The 18,563-nt window shown below is 46.7% G+C and overlaps 2 protein-coding genes across 3 annotated transcripts; one reads left to right on the forward strand and one right to left on the reverse strand.

Annotated features, from left to right (window-relative positions):
- Positions 1 to 735: 735 nt before the first annotated feature.
- On the reverse strand, positions 736 to 7,717 carry LOC109642548 (tetraspanin-33). The gene is made up of 9 exons (XM_020107376.2): positions 7,580 to 7,717; positions 6,614 to 6,838; positions 5,834 to 5,891; positions 4,722 to 4,846; positions 4,264 to 4,338; positions 3,811 to 3,906; positions 3,614 to 3,742; positions 2,778 to 2,939; positions 736 to 1,343 (listed from the first exon to the last, which is right to left on the reverse strand). Exons 2-9 carry the CDS (start codon positions 6,668 to 6,670, stop codon positions 1,197 to 1,199), a joined length of 849 nt encoding a protein of 282 aa, XP_019962935.2. The 5' UTR covers positions 6,671 to 6,838; positions 7,580 to 7,717; the 3' UTR covers positions 736 to 1,196.
- Positions 7,644 to 14,262, forward strand: reep6 (receptor accessory protein 6). 2 transcript variants are annotated; one of them, XM_020107374.2, is made up of 8 exons: positions 7,644 to 7,778; positions 10,092 to 10,185; positions 10,991 to 11,129; positions 11,607 to 11,775; positions 11,852 to 11,994; positions 12,747 to 12,768; positions 13,323 to 13,345; positions 13,630 to 14,262. In XM_020107374.2, the coding sequence occupies exons 1-6, from the start codon at positions 7,646 to 7,648 to the stop codon at positions 12,759 to 12,761; spliced, it is 693 nt and encodes a 230-aa protein (XP_019962933.1). In that variant the 5' UTR covers positions 7,644 to 7,645; the 3' UTR covers positions 12,762 to 12,768; positions 13,323 to 13,345; positions 13,630 to 14,262. The 2 variants fall into 2 exon arrangements, with proteins under 2 accessions (XP_019962933.1, XP_019962932.1); XM_020107373.2 differs by lacking the exon at positions 12,747 to 12,768.
- The last annotated feature ends 4,301 nt before the right edge of the window (positions 14,263 to 18,563 follow it).

Below are 18,563 nucleotides of genomic sequence, written 5' to 3' on the forward strand. Positions count from 1 at the left end.
CGATCACACAATGTCAGCTGGGATTGTCTCCAGATCCTCTGACACTCAGGTGATCGTTCGTGTAGACGATGGTTTTACGTCTGAGTTCATTTCAGGGATGTGAGTCAAAAACAAACTGAAATCAACCAGAACGTTAGACATTGAATGAAAACACGAGGATGTGAACACGTAGAGTTGAAAACAAAGTGACATCATCTCTGCTGCTATTTTTACCCTCACACAGACCTGCAGCCATTAATCCAATCATTGAGCGTGAGGCTGCACGGGACTGAATCCCTGCGACGACACGCAGCCACAGGTGCCTCAGCTGCTAATCCTGCTCCACAGATTAACGAGGAGGAAGGTTCACTGAGGGGCTCTGCCTCAAGGACGCTCGTGGAAACATTCAGTTTCCACTGCCGACTTCAGAATAATAGAAATAACAATTAAATGAAAGAGACAGGGGCCCACACAGAGGGAGCATCAGGTCCCTGGTTCAACTGACCCCAACATTTAGTGTTTGTTGTTCTCCTTCACCCTGTTTCCTCTCTATTCCACTAATTCTTTCAAAATAAAGGTCTAATATTAGTCAGAAGCTCTCCATCTCGGGGAGGAACTGATTCAAACGTTCACAGTAACGTCTCAAGACGAGAATCAGAGTGAAGCTAAAGGATGTTTCAGGAGTATCTGTGGTTCGCAGTTCACAAAGCAGCCTCTAGGGGTCACCAGCAGAATGACAGACTGAGAACACAGAGAAAGACACGGCAGGTTTAATTGGTTTAATTCAGGAACAAAGTTTGTTGATGTGAAACAATGATAAGTTTTAAATTCACAGAGAAAACAAAGAATCTTTAATATAGAACATAAACACATGTTCACTTTGAATTCATCTCCAACAGATTTTTGAAATAGAAAAATATATCTTTTCACACTGCGGCTCAAGATTGATTCATGACAGAGATGAATCACAAATGCTAAAATATTTTCTAAGCAACAAGTAAAAGTCGTTTCAGTGCTGTGATATATTCTTATGATATTAGAACGTGTTCTAATAGGAGATGATACATAAAGAGGATTTTACATGAGGTAGATCATCTGCGGCTCTGAGATCTGTGGAGCTTCACAGTGTAAACGCTCCATCAACATTCTGCTGTCATTTTTATACATGTTTCTGATTATTGACCCGTCACCACAACAAGATCCATCACAAGTCAACTTTATTCGTCATCGTCAAAGTTTGCAAATGCAGGAAACCAGAGACTGTCCTTCCTCTCAGACCTGCTCCTCTCTGCGTCCTCTCTCTGCTGCTGTCTCACTTTCTTGATCCTGGAGGTCTGAGCAGCAGCGAGACTGATCATGCAGACCTGCAGGAGAACCAGACCTTCAGAGACCAGAGCTGCTGCCGTCCACCAACATCACAACCTGTTCACAGACTTATAGACTCACAGCTTATTAACTTATGATGCTGGTTAATCAGAGGTCTGTTTTCATAGTGAGGTTTGGTCTAACCTCTGTGGTCTAAACCCTGTAATGTAACCTCTGTGGTGTAACCTCTGTTGTCTAACCCTTTGTGGTCTAACCTCTGTGGTCCAATCTCTGTGGTCTAACCTCTGTGTTCTAACCTCTGTGGTCTAACCTCTGTGGTCCAATCTCTGTAGTCTAACCTCTATGGTCTAACCTCTGTGGTCTAAACCCTGTAATGTAACCTCTGTGGTGTAACCTCTGTTGTCTAACCCTTTGTGGTCCAATCTCTGTGGTCTAACCTCTGTGACGTAACCTCTGTGGTCTAACCTCTGTGGTCTAACCTCTGTGGTCTAACCTCTATGGTCTAACCCTCTGTTGTCTAACCCCTGTGGTCCAACCTCTATTGTCTAACCTCTGTGGTCTAATCTCTGTGGTCTAACCCTCTGTGGTCTAACCTCTGTGACGTAACCTCTGTGGTCTAACCTCTGTGGTCTAACCTCTGTGGTCTAACCTCTGTGGTCTAACCTCTATGGTCTAACCTCTGTGGTCTAACCTCTGTGGTCCAACCTCTATTGTCTAACCTCTGTGGTCTAATCTCTGTGGTCTAACCTCTGTGGTCTAACCCTCTGTGGTCTAACCTCTGTGGTCTAACCCTCTGTGGTCTAACCTCTGTGGTCTAACCCTCTGTGGTCTAACCTCTGTGGTCTAACCCTCTGTGGTCTAATCTCTGTGGTCTAACCCTCTGTGGTCTAACCTCTGTGGTCTAACCCTCTGTGGTCTAACCTCTGTGGTCTAACCCTCTGTGGTCTAATCTCTGTGGTCTAACCCTCTGTGGTCTAACCCTCTGTGGTCTAACCTCTGTGGTCTAACCCTCTGTGGTCTAACCTCTGTGGTCTAACCCTCTGTGGTCTAATCTCTGTGGTCTAACCCTCTGTGGTCTAACCCTCTGTGGTCTAACCTCTGTGGTCTAACCCTCTGTGGTCTAACCTCTGTGGTCTAACCCTCTGTGGTCTAATCTCTGTGGTCTAACCCTCTGTGGTCTAACCCTCTGTGGTCTAATCTCTGTGGTCTAACCCTCTGTGGTCTAACCCTCTGTGGTCTAACCTCTGTGGTCTAACCCTCTGTGGTCTAACCCTCTGTGGTCTAACCTCTGTGGTCTAACCCTCTGTGGTCTAATCTCTGTGGTCTAACCCTCTGTGGTCTAACCCTCTGTGGTCTAACCTCTGTGGTCTAACCCTCTGTGGTCTAACCTCTGTGGTCTAACCCTCTGTGGTCTAACCTCTGTGGTCTAACCTCTGTGGTCTAATCTCTGTGGTGTAACCTCTGAGACCAACCTCGAGCAGCAGCAGACCAGCCGTCAGACCGGCCACCAGCAGCAGGTTGTTCTTGGTCCACCACACGATTTTCTCCAAACAGCCGATGGTGAAAACGTCCTGAGCGGCCAAACGTTCCTCCAGCTGCTGCATCTCATAACCACACATGGTGTTCAGCACCGTCTGCAGGAGACACCGACACAGACCTGAGACCAGACAGGAGCCCTACGTCTTTTTCTCTTCCCCACTTCCTGCCTGTGATGCAGGTCAAAATTCCTGGAACTAAATTTTATTTTGTCTGTTTTTCTAGATTTTTTCTTAATAACAAAAAAATAAGTAAATAATCTAAAAATTGAGTCGTAGATGTTTTTTAATTTATTCTGACATTTGCTGAAAAAAGAAACTGCAGATTTCCACTGATACAGCGAGAAAGAGAAGAAACATGAAACTGTTTGCTGTAGCCTCAGAATATCTCATTCCTTCTCTCCATAGGATGAACCCTTTGACTCGCTGATTCCTCTGCCGCCACCACAGGACAAAACGTTTTAACAAAACCTTTAGAACAGATCGACCATAAAGAAACGTTTGCAGCTAACGCCCTGTGGTTCGTTACTGATGAGTCGCAGCAGTTCAGTCAATTAATCCTTTTAAATCAGATCAATTAAGAACTGGACTCTTTGATCACTTTGATCATTTTGATCACTTTGATCATTTTGATCACTTTGATCATTTTTACTGTTACAGACAAAATAAAATTCTAGTTTTGAAATTTCTCGGCCCTGATGATTATCACCTGTTTGAGCTGAAACTTCAAGTGAACAGATTTCAGATATCACAGCGCCCTCCTCAGACCTGACCTGGTTCTGCAGGAGGATGCAGCAGGAGAAAGGAACTCCACAGGCCTCCAGACTGGGGTTTGTCTCTGAACACTCGAAGTAAACGTTACGGGACCAGTCCTTGTAGCTCTCCACACCGCAGCACTGAAACTGGACAGACAAAAGTCAGTACCACAGCGCCACCAGCAGACGAACTGACACTAATCTTCTTCCTTCACCTTCTTCTGGATGAAGTCGATGGCGTTCTCCAGGTCCCTGTCCTCCCTATATCTGACGATGGCCTTCATCATCAGCCTCTCCGTCCTCTCCATCACCTGAACCACAGACTGAGTTAGTTCTGACGTCTCCACATGTTCCAGCAGTGGACTCTAACTTTAAAGTTCTTATTCTCTGGTTCTCAGATCCATCACTTTTCCATTTAGGACGAAGGCGAAGCTGGAGCCAATCCTGATCCTTTGAGAGGCTGATCTCCGCCTGGACAACCCGTCCATCACAGAACCGTCGTACACATCAAACATTCATGCTCACATTCACCGCTCAAACCTAAATACTGCGTTTGGACAGAGGGAGGAATCAGGAGAACCTCCACATCCACCTTCAGGACAACTGCTGTAAACTACTTTTGTGACTTCAAATGTATTCCAACTTCCTGTCCCATTATATCGCGTTACCATGTCGGTGAAGCTATATCCCACGACTCCAGCGCCGATCTGCAGGAGCAGCACGACCACCAGGATCCCCAGGAACTGCAGGAGGTAACGGTGTGAGGTTACAACAGTGACAAGTACTGAGCAGACCAGTGGTGTCCAATGGTGGAAAGTAACAATGAACATTCAGTCAAGTCTTTTTGAGCGACTCTTACTTTACATCACTGTTATCATGACTGTAACATTTGTAAAGCACAGACTCAGATCTGTTCTCTGTCGTCTCCTGTGAATCATGTGACGTCCTCTGGGATTTCTCTGGTGACCCTTTGAGGGGCCCCGGGCCTGTGTTGAGAACCAGTGGACTAAACTACTTAAAGCTGCTTCAACAGTAAAAGGACTTACAATTAAATCCACAGCTTTAAGTTGTTTTTGAGTATTTTTACTCTGTTTAATTTGCATCTGACTCGGGTGTCACGTCATACCATCTTCAGCAGGCAGGTGGCGTTACGCAGTGACCCACAACACCCGAGGAACGTGATGAGGAACATCACCGAGCCAACGACGATCAACAACAGAGCTGGATCAACTGTTAGAGTGTCGACAACATCTACACACACACACACACACACACACACATACACACACAAACACTCACAAACACACACACACACACACACACACACACACACACACACACACACACACACACACACACAGGCAGTAAATGTTGAAACATGTCACTTTTCGTTATTCATTCTCAGGAATGTTATCAGCAGATCTTTGTTTTTATAACACACACACACACACACACACACACACACACACACACACACACACACACACATCCTGTCAGATCTTTGCTGAAGAATAAACGTTCACTTAAAAGACTCTTATACTTATACTCAGTTCTCTTTATTTCAGAAGTCTCGCAGAGTCAAATTTCCTCTACATAGGTCAGTCTCCCCCTGTCTCCATCAGTCTCCCCCTGTCTCCATCAGTCTCCACTTGTCTCCCCCTGTCTCCATCAGTCTCCCCCAGTCTCCATCAGTCTCCACTTGTCTCCATCAGTCTCCACTTGTCTCCCCCAGTCTCCATCAGTCTCCCCCTGTCTCCATCAGTCTCCCCCTGTCTCCATTAGTCTCCATCAGTCTCCACTTGTCTCCCCCTGTCTCCATCAGTCTCCCCCTGTCTCCATCAGTCTCCACTTGTCTCCCCCTGTCTCCATCAGTCTCCCCCTGTCTCCCCCTGTCTCCATCAGTCTCCCCCTGTCTCCATCAGTCTCCACTTGTCTCCCCCTGTCTCCATCAGTCTCCCCCTGTCTCCATCAGTCTCCCCCTGTCTCCATCAGTCTCCACTTGTCTCCCCCTGTCTCCATCAGTCTCCCCCTGTCTCCATCAGTCTCCCCCTGTCTCCCCCTGTCTCCATCAGTCTCCCCCTGTCTCCATCAGTCTCCATCAGTCTCCCCCTGTCTCCATCAGTCTCCCCCTGTCTCCCCCTGTAGGTGAGTGTCGTCGCCTCCATCCTCTCTCAGCTCCACAGTTAAAACATGTTTGTTTCCTGCTCAGATTATTTGTCTGTCGTCCATGTGACCGACCTTTCTCCTTGGCGATCTTGGCGTAGATCCCCACGGCGATGAGGGCGGAGCTCACAACCTGCAGAGTCACACAGAAGCAAACAGACAAGATGACATCATGGTGACATCAGATATGTGTAATTCAGTTTTGACTCTGAATAGTTGCAGATTTCTCCCACTTCATGATGACAGCGGACGTTGGTCCAGTAAACATCTGAGTCCACAGGTGAAACCTAATTCAAAGTATCTGAATCACAGTTTGACTCGAATGAAAGTTAATGATATCTCTAATCATCTCCAGTGCCTTTTAGTATGAATCCTTTATAGATGCTAAATTGTCTGTAGTTATATATGATCCAAAGCCTTTCAGCTAGAAAGTGGCAGCAACAGACATTTAGAGCGCCACCCAGTGTACGATGCTTAACTTTTAGAAAGTTGAGGTAATGCAGCGTGGTCTTGTTTCGTCCTGTCCATCAAAACGAAGACGCACCTGGTGAAGGTGTCAAAACCTGATTTGCTGCTGTTTGACTCGCTCGAGCGTAAATAAAGAATCTGTGAAACGTCAACGACGACAGTCTGAAGACGAGTCGACACAAGTTTCTGTGAATCTGTGAACATGAAGTTAAACTCAGCGTTGTTCAGTGTAAACTTTAGATTAAACAGTGAATGGTTTTATAGTGTTGAAATGTTTTCTGATCCTCCTCTTCCTCGTGTTGGGTGTTGACCCTTGTGCTGTCAGAGTGGGTGTGGCTGAAGGTCTCGGATGTGAGGTGGTGGTCAGGTGTTTGGACGGAGACTCACCCAGAAGACGTAGCAGCAGACGAACAGCGTGTACTTGATTCCTCTGTATCCTCTCATCTCCTCTCAGCAGCTTCGTCCCCTCACACTGAGGAGACGTCTGATTCCTGTTGACATGACGGCAGGTCGACGTGTGGTGGCCTGCACGATGCATTCCTCCCCAGAGGCTCAACCAATCCTCTTCACACCTTCTGGTTTTACTGAAGTCCTGTTAGCGCCGCCTGGAGGCTGTGGTGTTCATTACAGCCACAAAGGGAACATCACTCAGAAGAGCTCATTCCTCCATCACCGCATCAAATCACACAAATATCAGTTCTCTGAATATCCAATGATTCAAATCAAGATCCATCCACAATGTTAAAGAGAGAGATTCAAAGTTCTTGGATCTGCATCAAAGTTATATTTGCTCATGGACACAATTAACATAAAATAACTAATGAAACCAAACTGATGAGAAACACTTAAACAAACATCAGAGATGAGAACGAGCTGAAACAACACAAACATTTATTTAACGTCTACTTTGATTTTCAGTTTGGTCCATGTCCCATCTGCTAACATGGAGGAGGCGGAGTTTTCGTGGCAATTCTACAATCCCACTCTGACAACGAGGAACGAGACAAGAATCTTTTACAGTATTGTCACAAGACAAAGGTTGGTTTGTGATGTGCACACGATGGGAAGCTGCCCCCCCCCTCAGAATCCTCTGATGACATCAGGGCAACGATGTGATTGTAGTTGAGCCAATCAGGTGAAGATTCAATCAGCTGCACAGGATTCAATCATGATCAATCACAGAGGAAATGAACATGAGACATTCTGCATGATCAACATTTCCCTTACAGAGTTTATGATCTGTACTGCAGCCAGACACCAGGGGGCGATGTTAACCAATGGCTTCACATCTCTCCTCCCTCTCTCCTCCCTCTCTCCTCCCTCTCTTCCTGTATTAATCTGAGGATTACTCACTGTGTTGTATTCGCTCTGGCTGCTCTCCTGTGACCCCTCAGCTGTTTGAGGACCTGACTGAGGACCATGGGTCTGCTGAACATCTTCTCTTCTATCAAAGAGCGAGCAGAGAAGTTCCTGAATGAGAAGAACGTGGTGACAGACTTTCTGGGGAAAGTGGAGGAGAAGACGGGGATAAAGAAGAAGCTCATTGCAGCAGGTACGTGACTAGTTCATCTTGTTGTACAGCTCCTGAGGGACAGGTCCTGTTGGTTCTGTGGGTTCTGTGGGTTCTGTGGGTTCTGTGGGTTCTGTGGATCTAGCTGCCTGTTAGATGGAAACTGAAGAGGATTCACTTAATCCTCTTTCAACATGAGAGCACATGGCGGCTGCAGACTCTGCTGTGAGCAGCTGCTGCTCAACCTGAACTGTTGGTGGGTCAGGAGCTGCAGCTCGTTCTCTGGGTTCAAAGTTTAAATCTTTCATAATCATCATTCACATGAAGATGGATCCAATGACTGTATGTTCTCATCTCACCTGCTCTGTGGAGCTTTCAGCTTCTTTCAGCTTCTTTCAGCTTCTTTCAGCTTCTTTTAGCTTCTAGTTTTAGATTTTCAGCAAAACTGTCACAACATCGTTCCTGACATGTTCCTGACATGTTCCTCACATGTTCCTCACATGTTCTGTATGACAGAACAAATGTCTGAGTCAGAGTCTCTGGACATGTTCTGGATCTTCTCCTGCAGCCTCTAGTAAAACATCTGGAACCTTCTCAGTGAGCGAGTGGGCGTGTCTCTGAGGTTTCTAACACGTGAAGAGGAGTCGTACACGTAGAAGACGAAGACGTCCACTTGGACAGACGAGGAGGTTCCAGATGTTTTGGTGATGAGGGCCGACGCCGTGTGGACGAGCTGTAAACAACAACACTGAAGAATTTAGACGTTAGTCCCGCCTCCTGCTGCTCTACAGGCTCCACCCCTCACCTGAATGTCTCCACAAGTTCCTGTTGTTGTGAACGAGTCGACAATCTGCTACACACACTGACTACACAACATGTCTACACAACATGACTACACAACATGACTACACAACACATCTACACAACATGACTACACAACATGACTACACAACACGTCTACACAACATGACTACACAACATGACTACACAACACGTCTACACAACGTGACTACACAACGTGACTACACAACATGTCTACACAACATGACCACACAACATGACCACACAACGTGACCACACAACGTGTCTACACAACGTGACTACACAACATGTCTACACAACATGTCTACACAACATGACCACACAACATGACCACACAACATGACTACACAACATGACCACACAACATGTCTACACAACATGTCTACACAACATGACCACACAACATGTCTACACAACATGACTACACAACATGTCTACACAACGTGACCACACAACGTGACCACACAACGTGACCACACAACGTGTCCACACAACGTGTCCACACAACGTGACCACACAACGTGTCTACACAACGTGTCTACACAACGTGACCACACAACGTGACCACACAACGTGACCACACAACGTGACCACACAACGTGTCTACACAACGTGACTACACAACGTGTCTACACAACGTGTCTACACAACATGACTACACAACATGTCTACACAACATGTCTACACAACATGTATTCGGAGACTTTCTCTCAGGATCTGAAACGTGTTTCTGATCAGTCTGATTGTTGATGGTTCAGGGGATTGATCTCATGTTGATGGATGAAGATAAGAATTATTGTGAGAATCAGGCTGAATGTGAACAGTCTCTGTGGAGAGAGACGAGTCTTTCTCAGGCCTGATGGGAAATGTAGTCCTTGCAGAGAGTTCTGGATCCATCCCACATGGACTGATTGTGACTGAGCCTGATCTCAGCTGCTTGTGTCTGTGCCGTCGTTCTTTAACTCACAGCTGCTGAGGGTCGGACTCGGATGTTTCTGTCTGAACGTCATTTACCACCTTTATTAAACTAATGTTGTTTTCTGGATCCAACCTTTCTGATCAGACATGAAGCCCTGAGCTCCACAGTGATGTGTTTCTGAGCAGGGAACAGCAGTCTATTCATGCGGTGCATCGGTAACACACAGACACACACACTGTGGGAGGACATGATGTCAGTGTTGTGCCTGGTGCACACTGTTCCCCGGTGTGTGTGTGAGCGGTAAAGTTAAAGCAGATTATCGCTGGAGTCCGGCAGCAGAGCAGAGCGGCCTCCATGTGTGAACAGCAACATAAGCTGATCAGAGGTAGGAAGCTTTTTACACAACTTCCTGTTTGTGTGTGAACATCTGCAGCGTTTCAGCTGAGGCCGCTCGCCTCTTTCAATCTGTCCCTGGTTTCCATGACGACCTGAGACCGTTCAGTGACTGTGTCGATCGTAGATTCATCGATGTCAAGGTGTTGTTGAATTTGTCCATATCAATATATTTATATATACATATATACATGAATATATGTCTCCTGTGTCTCATCCAGGTGCCGTCTCGCTGACTGGTCTCTATCTGATGTACGGATATGGGGCCTCACTCGTCTGCAACCTGATTGGTTTCGTCTATCCAGCGTATTTTTCGTGAGTTGTGTTTCCGTCCTTTTCAGACGTCTTTCTTACCCCAAAACTTCATGACTCTGTCGTCACTACACTAATGATGTAAAAGGCCTGACGTGTTCCTGACATGTTCCTGACGTGTCTTTGATGTGTTCATGACATGTTCCTGACATGTTCATGATGTGTCTTTGATGTGTTCATGACATGTTCCTGACATGTTCCTGATGTGTCTTTGATGTGTTCATGACATGTTCATGACGTGTCTTTGATGTGTTCATGACATGTTCCTGACATGTTCATGACGTGTCTTTGATGTGTTCATGACATGTCTTTGATGTGTTCCTGACATGTTCATGACGTGTCTTTGATGTGTTCCTGACATGTTCATGATGTGTCTTTGACGTGTTCCTGACGTGTTCATCACGTGTTCCTGACGGGTTCTGTATGTGAGAACACAAATGTCTAAATCAGCGTCTCTGGACATTTTCCGTACCTCGTGCATTAACCCTCACGTCAGCTGTTGTTGATGTGAGATCTTGTTTAATTTTCATTCTTTCATTCCAACTGGAGACGACTCACTGTCTCACTGGTCTCTGAAGCTTTTATCTGTTGTGATATTTTTGAGTTGTGTTGTGTAACTCATATTCTCTGGTCTCATTTGTGACGGCAGCAGAAACGTTTGTGTTTTCAATATATCATCTTCTGTCATTAAACACGGTTCCTAATAATCTGAATGAGTTCAACACTGGAACGACTGGGGGGGGGTCACATGTCGGTGTCATGCTCGTCACATGTTAGAACCTTCTCATGTTTCCTTTTGTATCTGCAGAATCAAAGCCATTGAAAGTCCGAGCAAAGAAGACGACACAAAATGGTTGACGTACTGGGTGGTGTATGGCGTCTTCAGCCTGGGCGAGTTCTTCTCTGATATTTTCCTCTACTGGTTTCCATTCTACTATGCTTTTAAGGTGAGGAGACACATGAACTGACTGACCAATGAGAGGAAAGACTCAAAGACAGGAAGTAACACCACAACAGACACAGAAGAGCTGTCATTTCAAAATAAAACAGGAAAAGATCACAACAGTTCTGCTCTAAATGTTGGTGAACAATAGAATTTTATTGGGTTTTATTGGATTCTGCAGCTACTCTAACACGCCCCCTAACAAAGCCAGCTTCATACATTCATACATGACATCATGATGACAACAGGAAGCAGCTGTCAGAGGTTATGGGCAGAGTATATCTCACCTGGTAGAACTGCAGCATCATCCCCCTTCCACCACTAAATCTCTGTCCTTTCGAATAAAGCCCAAAAAATATATACTTGAAAAGAAAAAGCCGACCAATCACAGCAGAGTGAGATTCATTAGTTTGAAACCAGGTGAGGTGAAACTAAAGTCCTGATTCAGTGAGTCCAGTAAACCTGGTGTGTCCATCCTCAGTGTCTCTTCCTGTTGTGGTGCATGGCCCCGATGTCGTGGAACGGCTCCCAGGTCATCTACAACAGAGTGGTGCGTCCCGTCTTCCTCCGCCACGAGGCCACGGTGGACAACATGGTGAGCGACCTCAGCGGGAAGGCCATGAACGCCGCCGAGAACCTCACCAGAGAAGGTACTGAGCACTTTGACCACAGCGGTACAGAGCTTTGTCAAAGTGAATAATCTCTTGTCTCCGCCCCTTTCGTCAGTCCTGTCATCTCTGGTGAAGAACAAAGCTCTGGTGACTCCGATGCCGCCAGTCACTCAGTCTGAAGCTAAAAGTTTACCGAGTTCATCGACGGAAACATCAGCAGCTATAAGAGCTACGTCACAACCCAGTGAAGAACGACCGGTACGTACCTGCTTCCTCCTCCTGCTTAAATAGTTCCTCTTGAAGAGCTCATTTAAACTCAGCACGAGAACCGAGGTCATGTGACCACATCTGAGGGCAAAGGTCACAACGTCTATGAAGAGGAAAGAGTTAAGTCTCATTCAATGTAAACGTTAGATACAGAAACAGATGGAGCCTCCTATCCGTACATTTTGTTCGCGTCTTCTGAAAACTTACGGACACGGAGCCAAACCACTGGAAATCTTCAAGTGAGACGACCATAAGACAGGGAAATACTTTGTGGGTTAGGACATTGGACCATTGCTATTTACAATGCAGCCGCTTTATTATTTAATTTACACAACCTCCTCCACCGGAGCCATATTTGTATTTTAAACTCGAATCTGTGCTGCCCTCTAGTGGATGTATTGCTTGTCGTCTCGTTAAGCAGAACTACGAGTGAGATGATTGTTTGTCCATCAACATGATCTATTATCAGGTTTCTTATCATCAGGTTCCTGCTCTCCACAGGATGAATCCTTGATAGTTTAATGCCACTGTGACCTTTTGTCCTAGCACCACCTGGTGGACAAATATAATGTTATAGCTGAAATATGAGTCATTAGAGGTAAAATTTACAGTTTTTATTAAATCCCCAGTGAAACAGAAGTCACATGTTTGATTCCTCATGTGTCTGAAGACATTTGTACAGTTTTACAGTAAGAACAGACGTGAGGAAAGTATTAACTCCTGTGTCCTCTCACCTGTTCCAGCCTTTCCTGGGTTAACAGTCCGGTAAGTCCGCTGGTTTGGTGTTGGCGTGTTAGACTCACTGTGACTGTGGTGTTGGCGTGTTAGACTCACTGTGACTGTGGTGTTGGCGTTTTAGATTCACTGTGGTGTTTGCGTGTTGGACTCACTGTGACTGTGGTGTTGGCATGTAGGCCTCACTGTGACTGTGGTGTTGGTGTGTTAGATTCACTGTGGTGTTGGTGTGTTAGACTCACTGTGACTGTGGTGTTGGCGTGTTAGACTCACTGTGACTGTGGTGTTGGCGTTTTAGATTCACTGTGGTGTTTGCGTGTTGGACTCACTGTGACTGTGGTGTTGGCATGTTGGCCTCACTGTGACTGTGGTGTTGGTGTGTTAGACACAATCAGGGCTGTGAGGGATTAGAGATAAAGGATCAAGAACCAAGACCTGAGACACCAGAGACGTGAACACCTTTGAAAAACACCTTGAGACTTTAATTTAGTCTTGTTGTTGATTTTTCTTTTCATTTCCTTTGTGTGTGTGTGTGTGTGTGTGTGTGTGTGTGTGTGTGTGTGTGTGTGTGTGTGTGTCCTCAGGATGAAGTCCGTGTTGACTGACGGTAAGATGATCACACATGTGACGAGTAGAAAACTTTAGATTTGTCCTGTTCTGTTTTTCTCTTGACATTTTAAATCTCTGACTCTATGTTCATGGGACTTTTCTAGAATTATTGTTGAAAACTGTAAATTTAACTTAGTACAAATATAAAGCAAGCTGAAGCCCCTCCCCTGTTGTCCTCCCCCACCCCTCTTTGTGATTCCTCTTGTACACGAACATATCTTATTCATCACTGAACATCTTATTGTTGAACTGTTTATGAGATGAGATATGAAATGTTTTCAGCTCTTCATGCAGCAGCAGAGGAAGAGGAGGAGACTGAGTGAAGAAGAATCAACGTCCCGATGAAGAAAAACTCTTTTTAAATCAAGTCACTTCGTTTCTGTATCAAACTCAACAAGAATCTGAGCCTGAGAACACCGACTGTTCTCGGTTTGTTTGTCTGTTTGTTTGAGGAGGTTTTTTAGAAGCATCTGGAAGCAGCTCTGTAATTTGACCTCACTGGCTGGTGTTTGTCAGATTCTCCACCAGGAGGCGACGTTTCTTTTCGATCATGTCACCTGCAAATGTGAACATCACTGTGTGTGTGTGTGTGAAGTTAATATTTCTGTTTATTTTTTTGTTAAAACACAAATATGAGATTATGATCGACTGATGAAGAAGAAATAAAAATCATGCATCACATTAAAACATGAGGAGCTGACTCGTCGCTGCTTCATGAGAACATGCTAACATGTGGACATTAGCATGCTAACATGTGGACATTAGCATATTAGCATGTTCATAGTGACATGTGATGTTTTGATGTTCATCTCAGGTCAGTTTCTATCTCATGAATCAGTTTGGGTGTTTCTGTTGTTTACTATCAGATTTATTTTATTGTTTCTTTATCTCATTAAAATCTGAGTTTCAAACGTTTTGGAGGGCGTGGCTTCTGTCTCGACGTTATGACGGCACATATTGACGTACCTTCTTCTTCTTCTTCTTCTTCTTCTTCGTTGGTGGAGGTGTAGTTGTGAAGACAGAGGAGGTGAAGGAAAGCGCGTTAAAAAATTTATTCAGTTTTCTGTATGTTTGTTGTGTGTTCATTGTTGTACTGTTGTATAGTGTTTTTGTACGTTTAGTGTAGTTTTTCTGTGTTTGCCGGGTCTCGTGGCGCGGATGGCGTCCGCAGGGACGCCGCCGATGTCCCTGAGACATGGCGTCAGGCTGGTGCCTCAGCTCAGCTCCACGGTGGAGCAGGTGGGACATGAGATCATCTCCTACGCTTCCAGGATGAACAAGGCGCTGGTGATCTTTTTTAAACATCCGGACACGGTCGCTAAGCTCATTGAAAGCGGTCTAACGCTAGAGGATGAGTTCATTCAGGTGTCCCCGCTAGCGGTAGCTTCCACCCGGATCACCGTGTCCGGCGTCCCCCCGTTCATCCCCAATGAAGCTCTGGAGCGAGAGCTGAGGCGCTTCGGGAAGTTCGCGAGCGGGTTCCGCGCGGTGGCTCTGGGGTGCAGAGACACGAAGCTGAAGCACGTCCAGTCTCTGCGGAGACAAGCGTTTATGTTTCTGGACAACGAGTCTCAGACTCTGGACGTGTCTTTCCGGGTTCGCTACGAGGAAAGTTTTTATATGGTGTATGCGAGCTCGGGAAGCATGAAGTGTTTTCAGTGTGGAGAAGTGGGACACAAAAAAGTGACGTGCCCGAACGGAAGAAGGGCTGGGGGGGGCACTGGAGCGGAAGGAGGGGAGGGCAGCGCCGGGGTGACTCGGCCTGCGTGGGGCCGGTCGGCTGGTGCTGCTGCGTCCTCTGCGGCTGATGGTTCTGATGCAGCGGGTCCAGCGGAGCCCGAGGCGGCTGCGGTGGTGCCGGTGGCTGAGCCTCCCGGGGCGGCGGAGGCAGTTCCGGTGGCTGCGGCTCCCGGTTCGGCGGAAGCGGTGCCGGTGGCTGCGGCCCCCGGTTCGGCGGAAGCGGTGCCGGTGGCTGCGGCCCCCGGTTCGGCGGAAGCGGTGCCGGTGGCTGCGGCCCCCGGTTCGGCGGAGGCAGTTCCGGTGGCTGCGGCTCACGGGTCGGCGGTTACGGAGGTTTCGGTGGTACCGGTGGCGGTAGTGCCGGTGGCCGCCGTGAAGACGAGATGTGAGAAACAGGTTTTAATAAAAAAGGTGGTTGTTGCGAAGCAGGAGATGCAGTGTGGTCCTGTACAGCAGGCAGAACCGGTACAGGCTGAAGTAGTCAACAGTCAGGTTAGTGAGATGGACGTGGAGGAAGATTATGAATCGGATAATGTGTCTCTAGCTGACAGCGTCTCACTAAGCGCAGATTTATACTCATTAAAAGAGGTCAATGACTTTTTAGATGAATCGTTTGGTAAAGCAGTGGAGGTAGGGGAGTTCTTCCCAGACATAAAAAAGTTCATCCAGACAGCCAGTACCCTCCAGAAGGTGGTGGGGACGGATGTCCTGGATGAGAAAAGAAGATATAGGCTGAGGAAGCATGTCACTGCAGCGAAAAAAGGTCTACCATGTAATACACGATCCAAGAGAAGGAAAAAGTTGTAGAATAAATTAACTATGACCATTCATCACTGGGTGTTTTCTTTCTGCTGTATATACCTGTTTGTCTTTTTACACTGTATTTTTTATCCTATCATGGCATTAAGGGTAGCCTCATTAAACATAAACGGGGGTAGAAGTGCTCAGAAAAGGTTTTTAGTATCAGAACTTTTTAAAGAAAAAAAGCTGGACGTCCTTTTTTTACAGGAGACTCACAGTGATCGCCTGAATGAGACAGACTGGGGAGTATGGTGGGGGGGGCAGCACGTACTCAGCCATGGCTCTAACCTGAGCGCAGGAGTTGCTGTTTTATTTTCTCCCTCATTAAACGTGACAATTCTATCCAGCACAGAGAGCGTGGCAGGCAGGCTTCTGACTATAAGAGTGGAAATACACAGTATTATTTTTAATTTAATCAACGTGTATGCACACAACCAAGGCCCTGAACGGGTTACTCTTTTTAAATTATTAAAGAACATGTTGGGTAGTGTTGGTCAAGGGGAGTGTATAATAATGGGGGGGGATTGGAACTGCTGCACGGATGTCAATCTGGACCGAACAGGACAGGAGCTCCATCCTCAGTCCTCCTCTTTCCTGGGCCAGACGGTCAAGGAGGCAGATCTAGTGGACGCCTGGAGGAGGCAGCATCCTTCAGCCAGGCAGTATACCTGGATAAAGATAACAGACGGCAGGATCCATGGTGCCCGGCTGGACAGATTTTACATATCCGCTCCTTTTATCACACGTGTGACAAACTGTCAGATTCACCCAGTTGGTTTCACAGACCATCAGTTAGTTCTAGTAGATCTACTTTTATCTCCTGCTAAAAAGTCTGGATCTTTCTGGCATTTTAATGTTAAACTTTTAAAGGACTTAAATTTCTGTGGGAATTTTAAACTGTTCTGGGCCAACTGGGAATCAAAGAAAGAATTGTTTCCCTCCCTGAGTCAGTGGTGGGAGGTTGGCAAGGGCCAAATTAAGGTGTTCTGCCAGCAATACACTGCCTACTCTTCAGGAAACATTAAAAGAGCAATGGAGAGGCTAGAGGCCGACATAAAGGAGCTGGAAAGTGTACCTACCAACACGGAGACATTAAAAGCTAAAAAACAACAACTGAACTCCTTTCTCCAGGAGAAGGCCAAAGGAGCTCTGGTTCGAGCACGATTCCAGAAATTAAAAGACATAGATGCACCCACCACTTTCTTTTTTAATCTGGAGAGATCCGTGGCCCAGGGGAAGCAGATGGTGGGTCTCCGGCTGCCGGATGGGAATATAACAGCAGAACCAGCCGAGATGAGGAGACACGCGGTGGAGTTCTATACCGACCTGTTTGGGGCAGAGGAGTGTGACGGTGAAGCTGTGGCCGAGCTGCTGCAGGACCTCCCACAGCTGAGTCCAGGTGAGAGAGACATCCTGAGCTCGGACATCACGCTGGAGGAGCTGACCACTGCAGTTTCGCAGATGGCTGCAGGTAAGTCACCAGGTTTGGATGGATTACCGGCAGATTTTTTAAAACATTTCTGGAACATTATGGGACAGGATCTGCTGGATGTCTTGAAGGAGTCGTTTGGGAAGGGGCTTCTTCCAGCCTCCTGCAGACGAGCGGTAATATCACTACTGCCGAAGAAAGGGGATCTGACCCTGCTGAAAAACTGGAGACCCGTCTCTCTGTTATGTAGTGACTATAAGGTTTTATCTAAGGTTTTAGCAAATAGATTCAAGGATTTTATGGAAGTGCTTATTGGTGCTGACCAATCTTATTGTGTACCAGGTAGGTCAATGCAGGACAATTTGTTTCTAATGAGAGACATTTTTGATTTATGTAAAACATATAAGATTAATATTGGCATTATTTCCATTGACCAAGAAAAAGCGTTTGATCGTGTTGATCGCTCATTCCTGTTTGCCACACTGCAGGCTTTTGGTGTCGGGGAGCACTTTCTGTCCTGGGTGAAATTATTGTATAATGATACGTGTTGTGTGGTGAAGGTGGGGGGAGGGCTGAGCCGACCTGTACCAGTAGAAAGAGGGATCAGGCAGGGATGCCCCATCTCAGGCCAACTGTACAGCGTGGCCATCGAACCTCTCCTGTGGCGGCTCAGGACTCGGCTGAAAGGCCTGCGTCTGCCTGAGCTGGCTCACAGCCCCCCAATAGTAGTGTCAGCGTATGCGGATGACGTGAACATCTTTGTACAGAATCAGGAGGACATACAAGAGTTAGAGGGAGGTTTTTCATTATATGCGAAGGCTTCATCAGCAAAAGTGAACTGGGGAAAGAGTGAGGCATGTGTGATTGGTCAGTGGGACGCAGGGAGAGTACCCCGTCTCCCTGGGAACCTGACATGGGAAGTAAAAGGGTTGAAAGTCCTCGGATTGTATATTGGCAGTGAAGAGATAGAGAGGCAGAACTGGGAGGGAGTGCTGGGGAAGGTGCAGGTCAAGTTGTCTAAATGGAAATGGTTGCTACCCCAGTTGTCCTACAGGGGAAGAAGTCTGATAGTCAATAACCTGGTTGCAGCATCCCTGTGGCACAGACTCCAGGTGCTCACTCCTCCACCAGGACTCATGGAACAACTACAGAGGCTGCTGGTGGATTTCTTTTGGTCGGGGCATCACTGGGTGCGGGCGTCCGTGCTGTACCTCCCGGTGGCAGAGGGGGGCCATGGACTCATAGA

Source organism: Paralichthys olivaceus, chromosome 3 (genome assembly GCF_024713975.1).
Source record: "Paralichthys olivaceus isolate ysfri-2021 chromosome 3, ASM2471397v2, whole genome shotgun sequence".
NCBI classification, from domain to species: Eukaryota; Metazoa; Chordata; class Actinopteri; order Pleuronectiformes; family Paralichthyidae; genus Paralichthys; species Paralichthys olivaceus.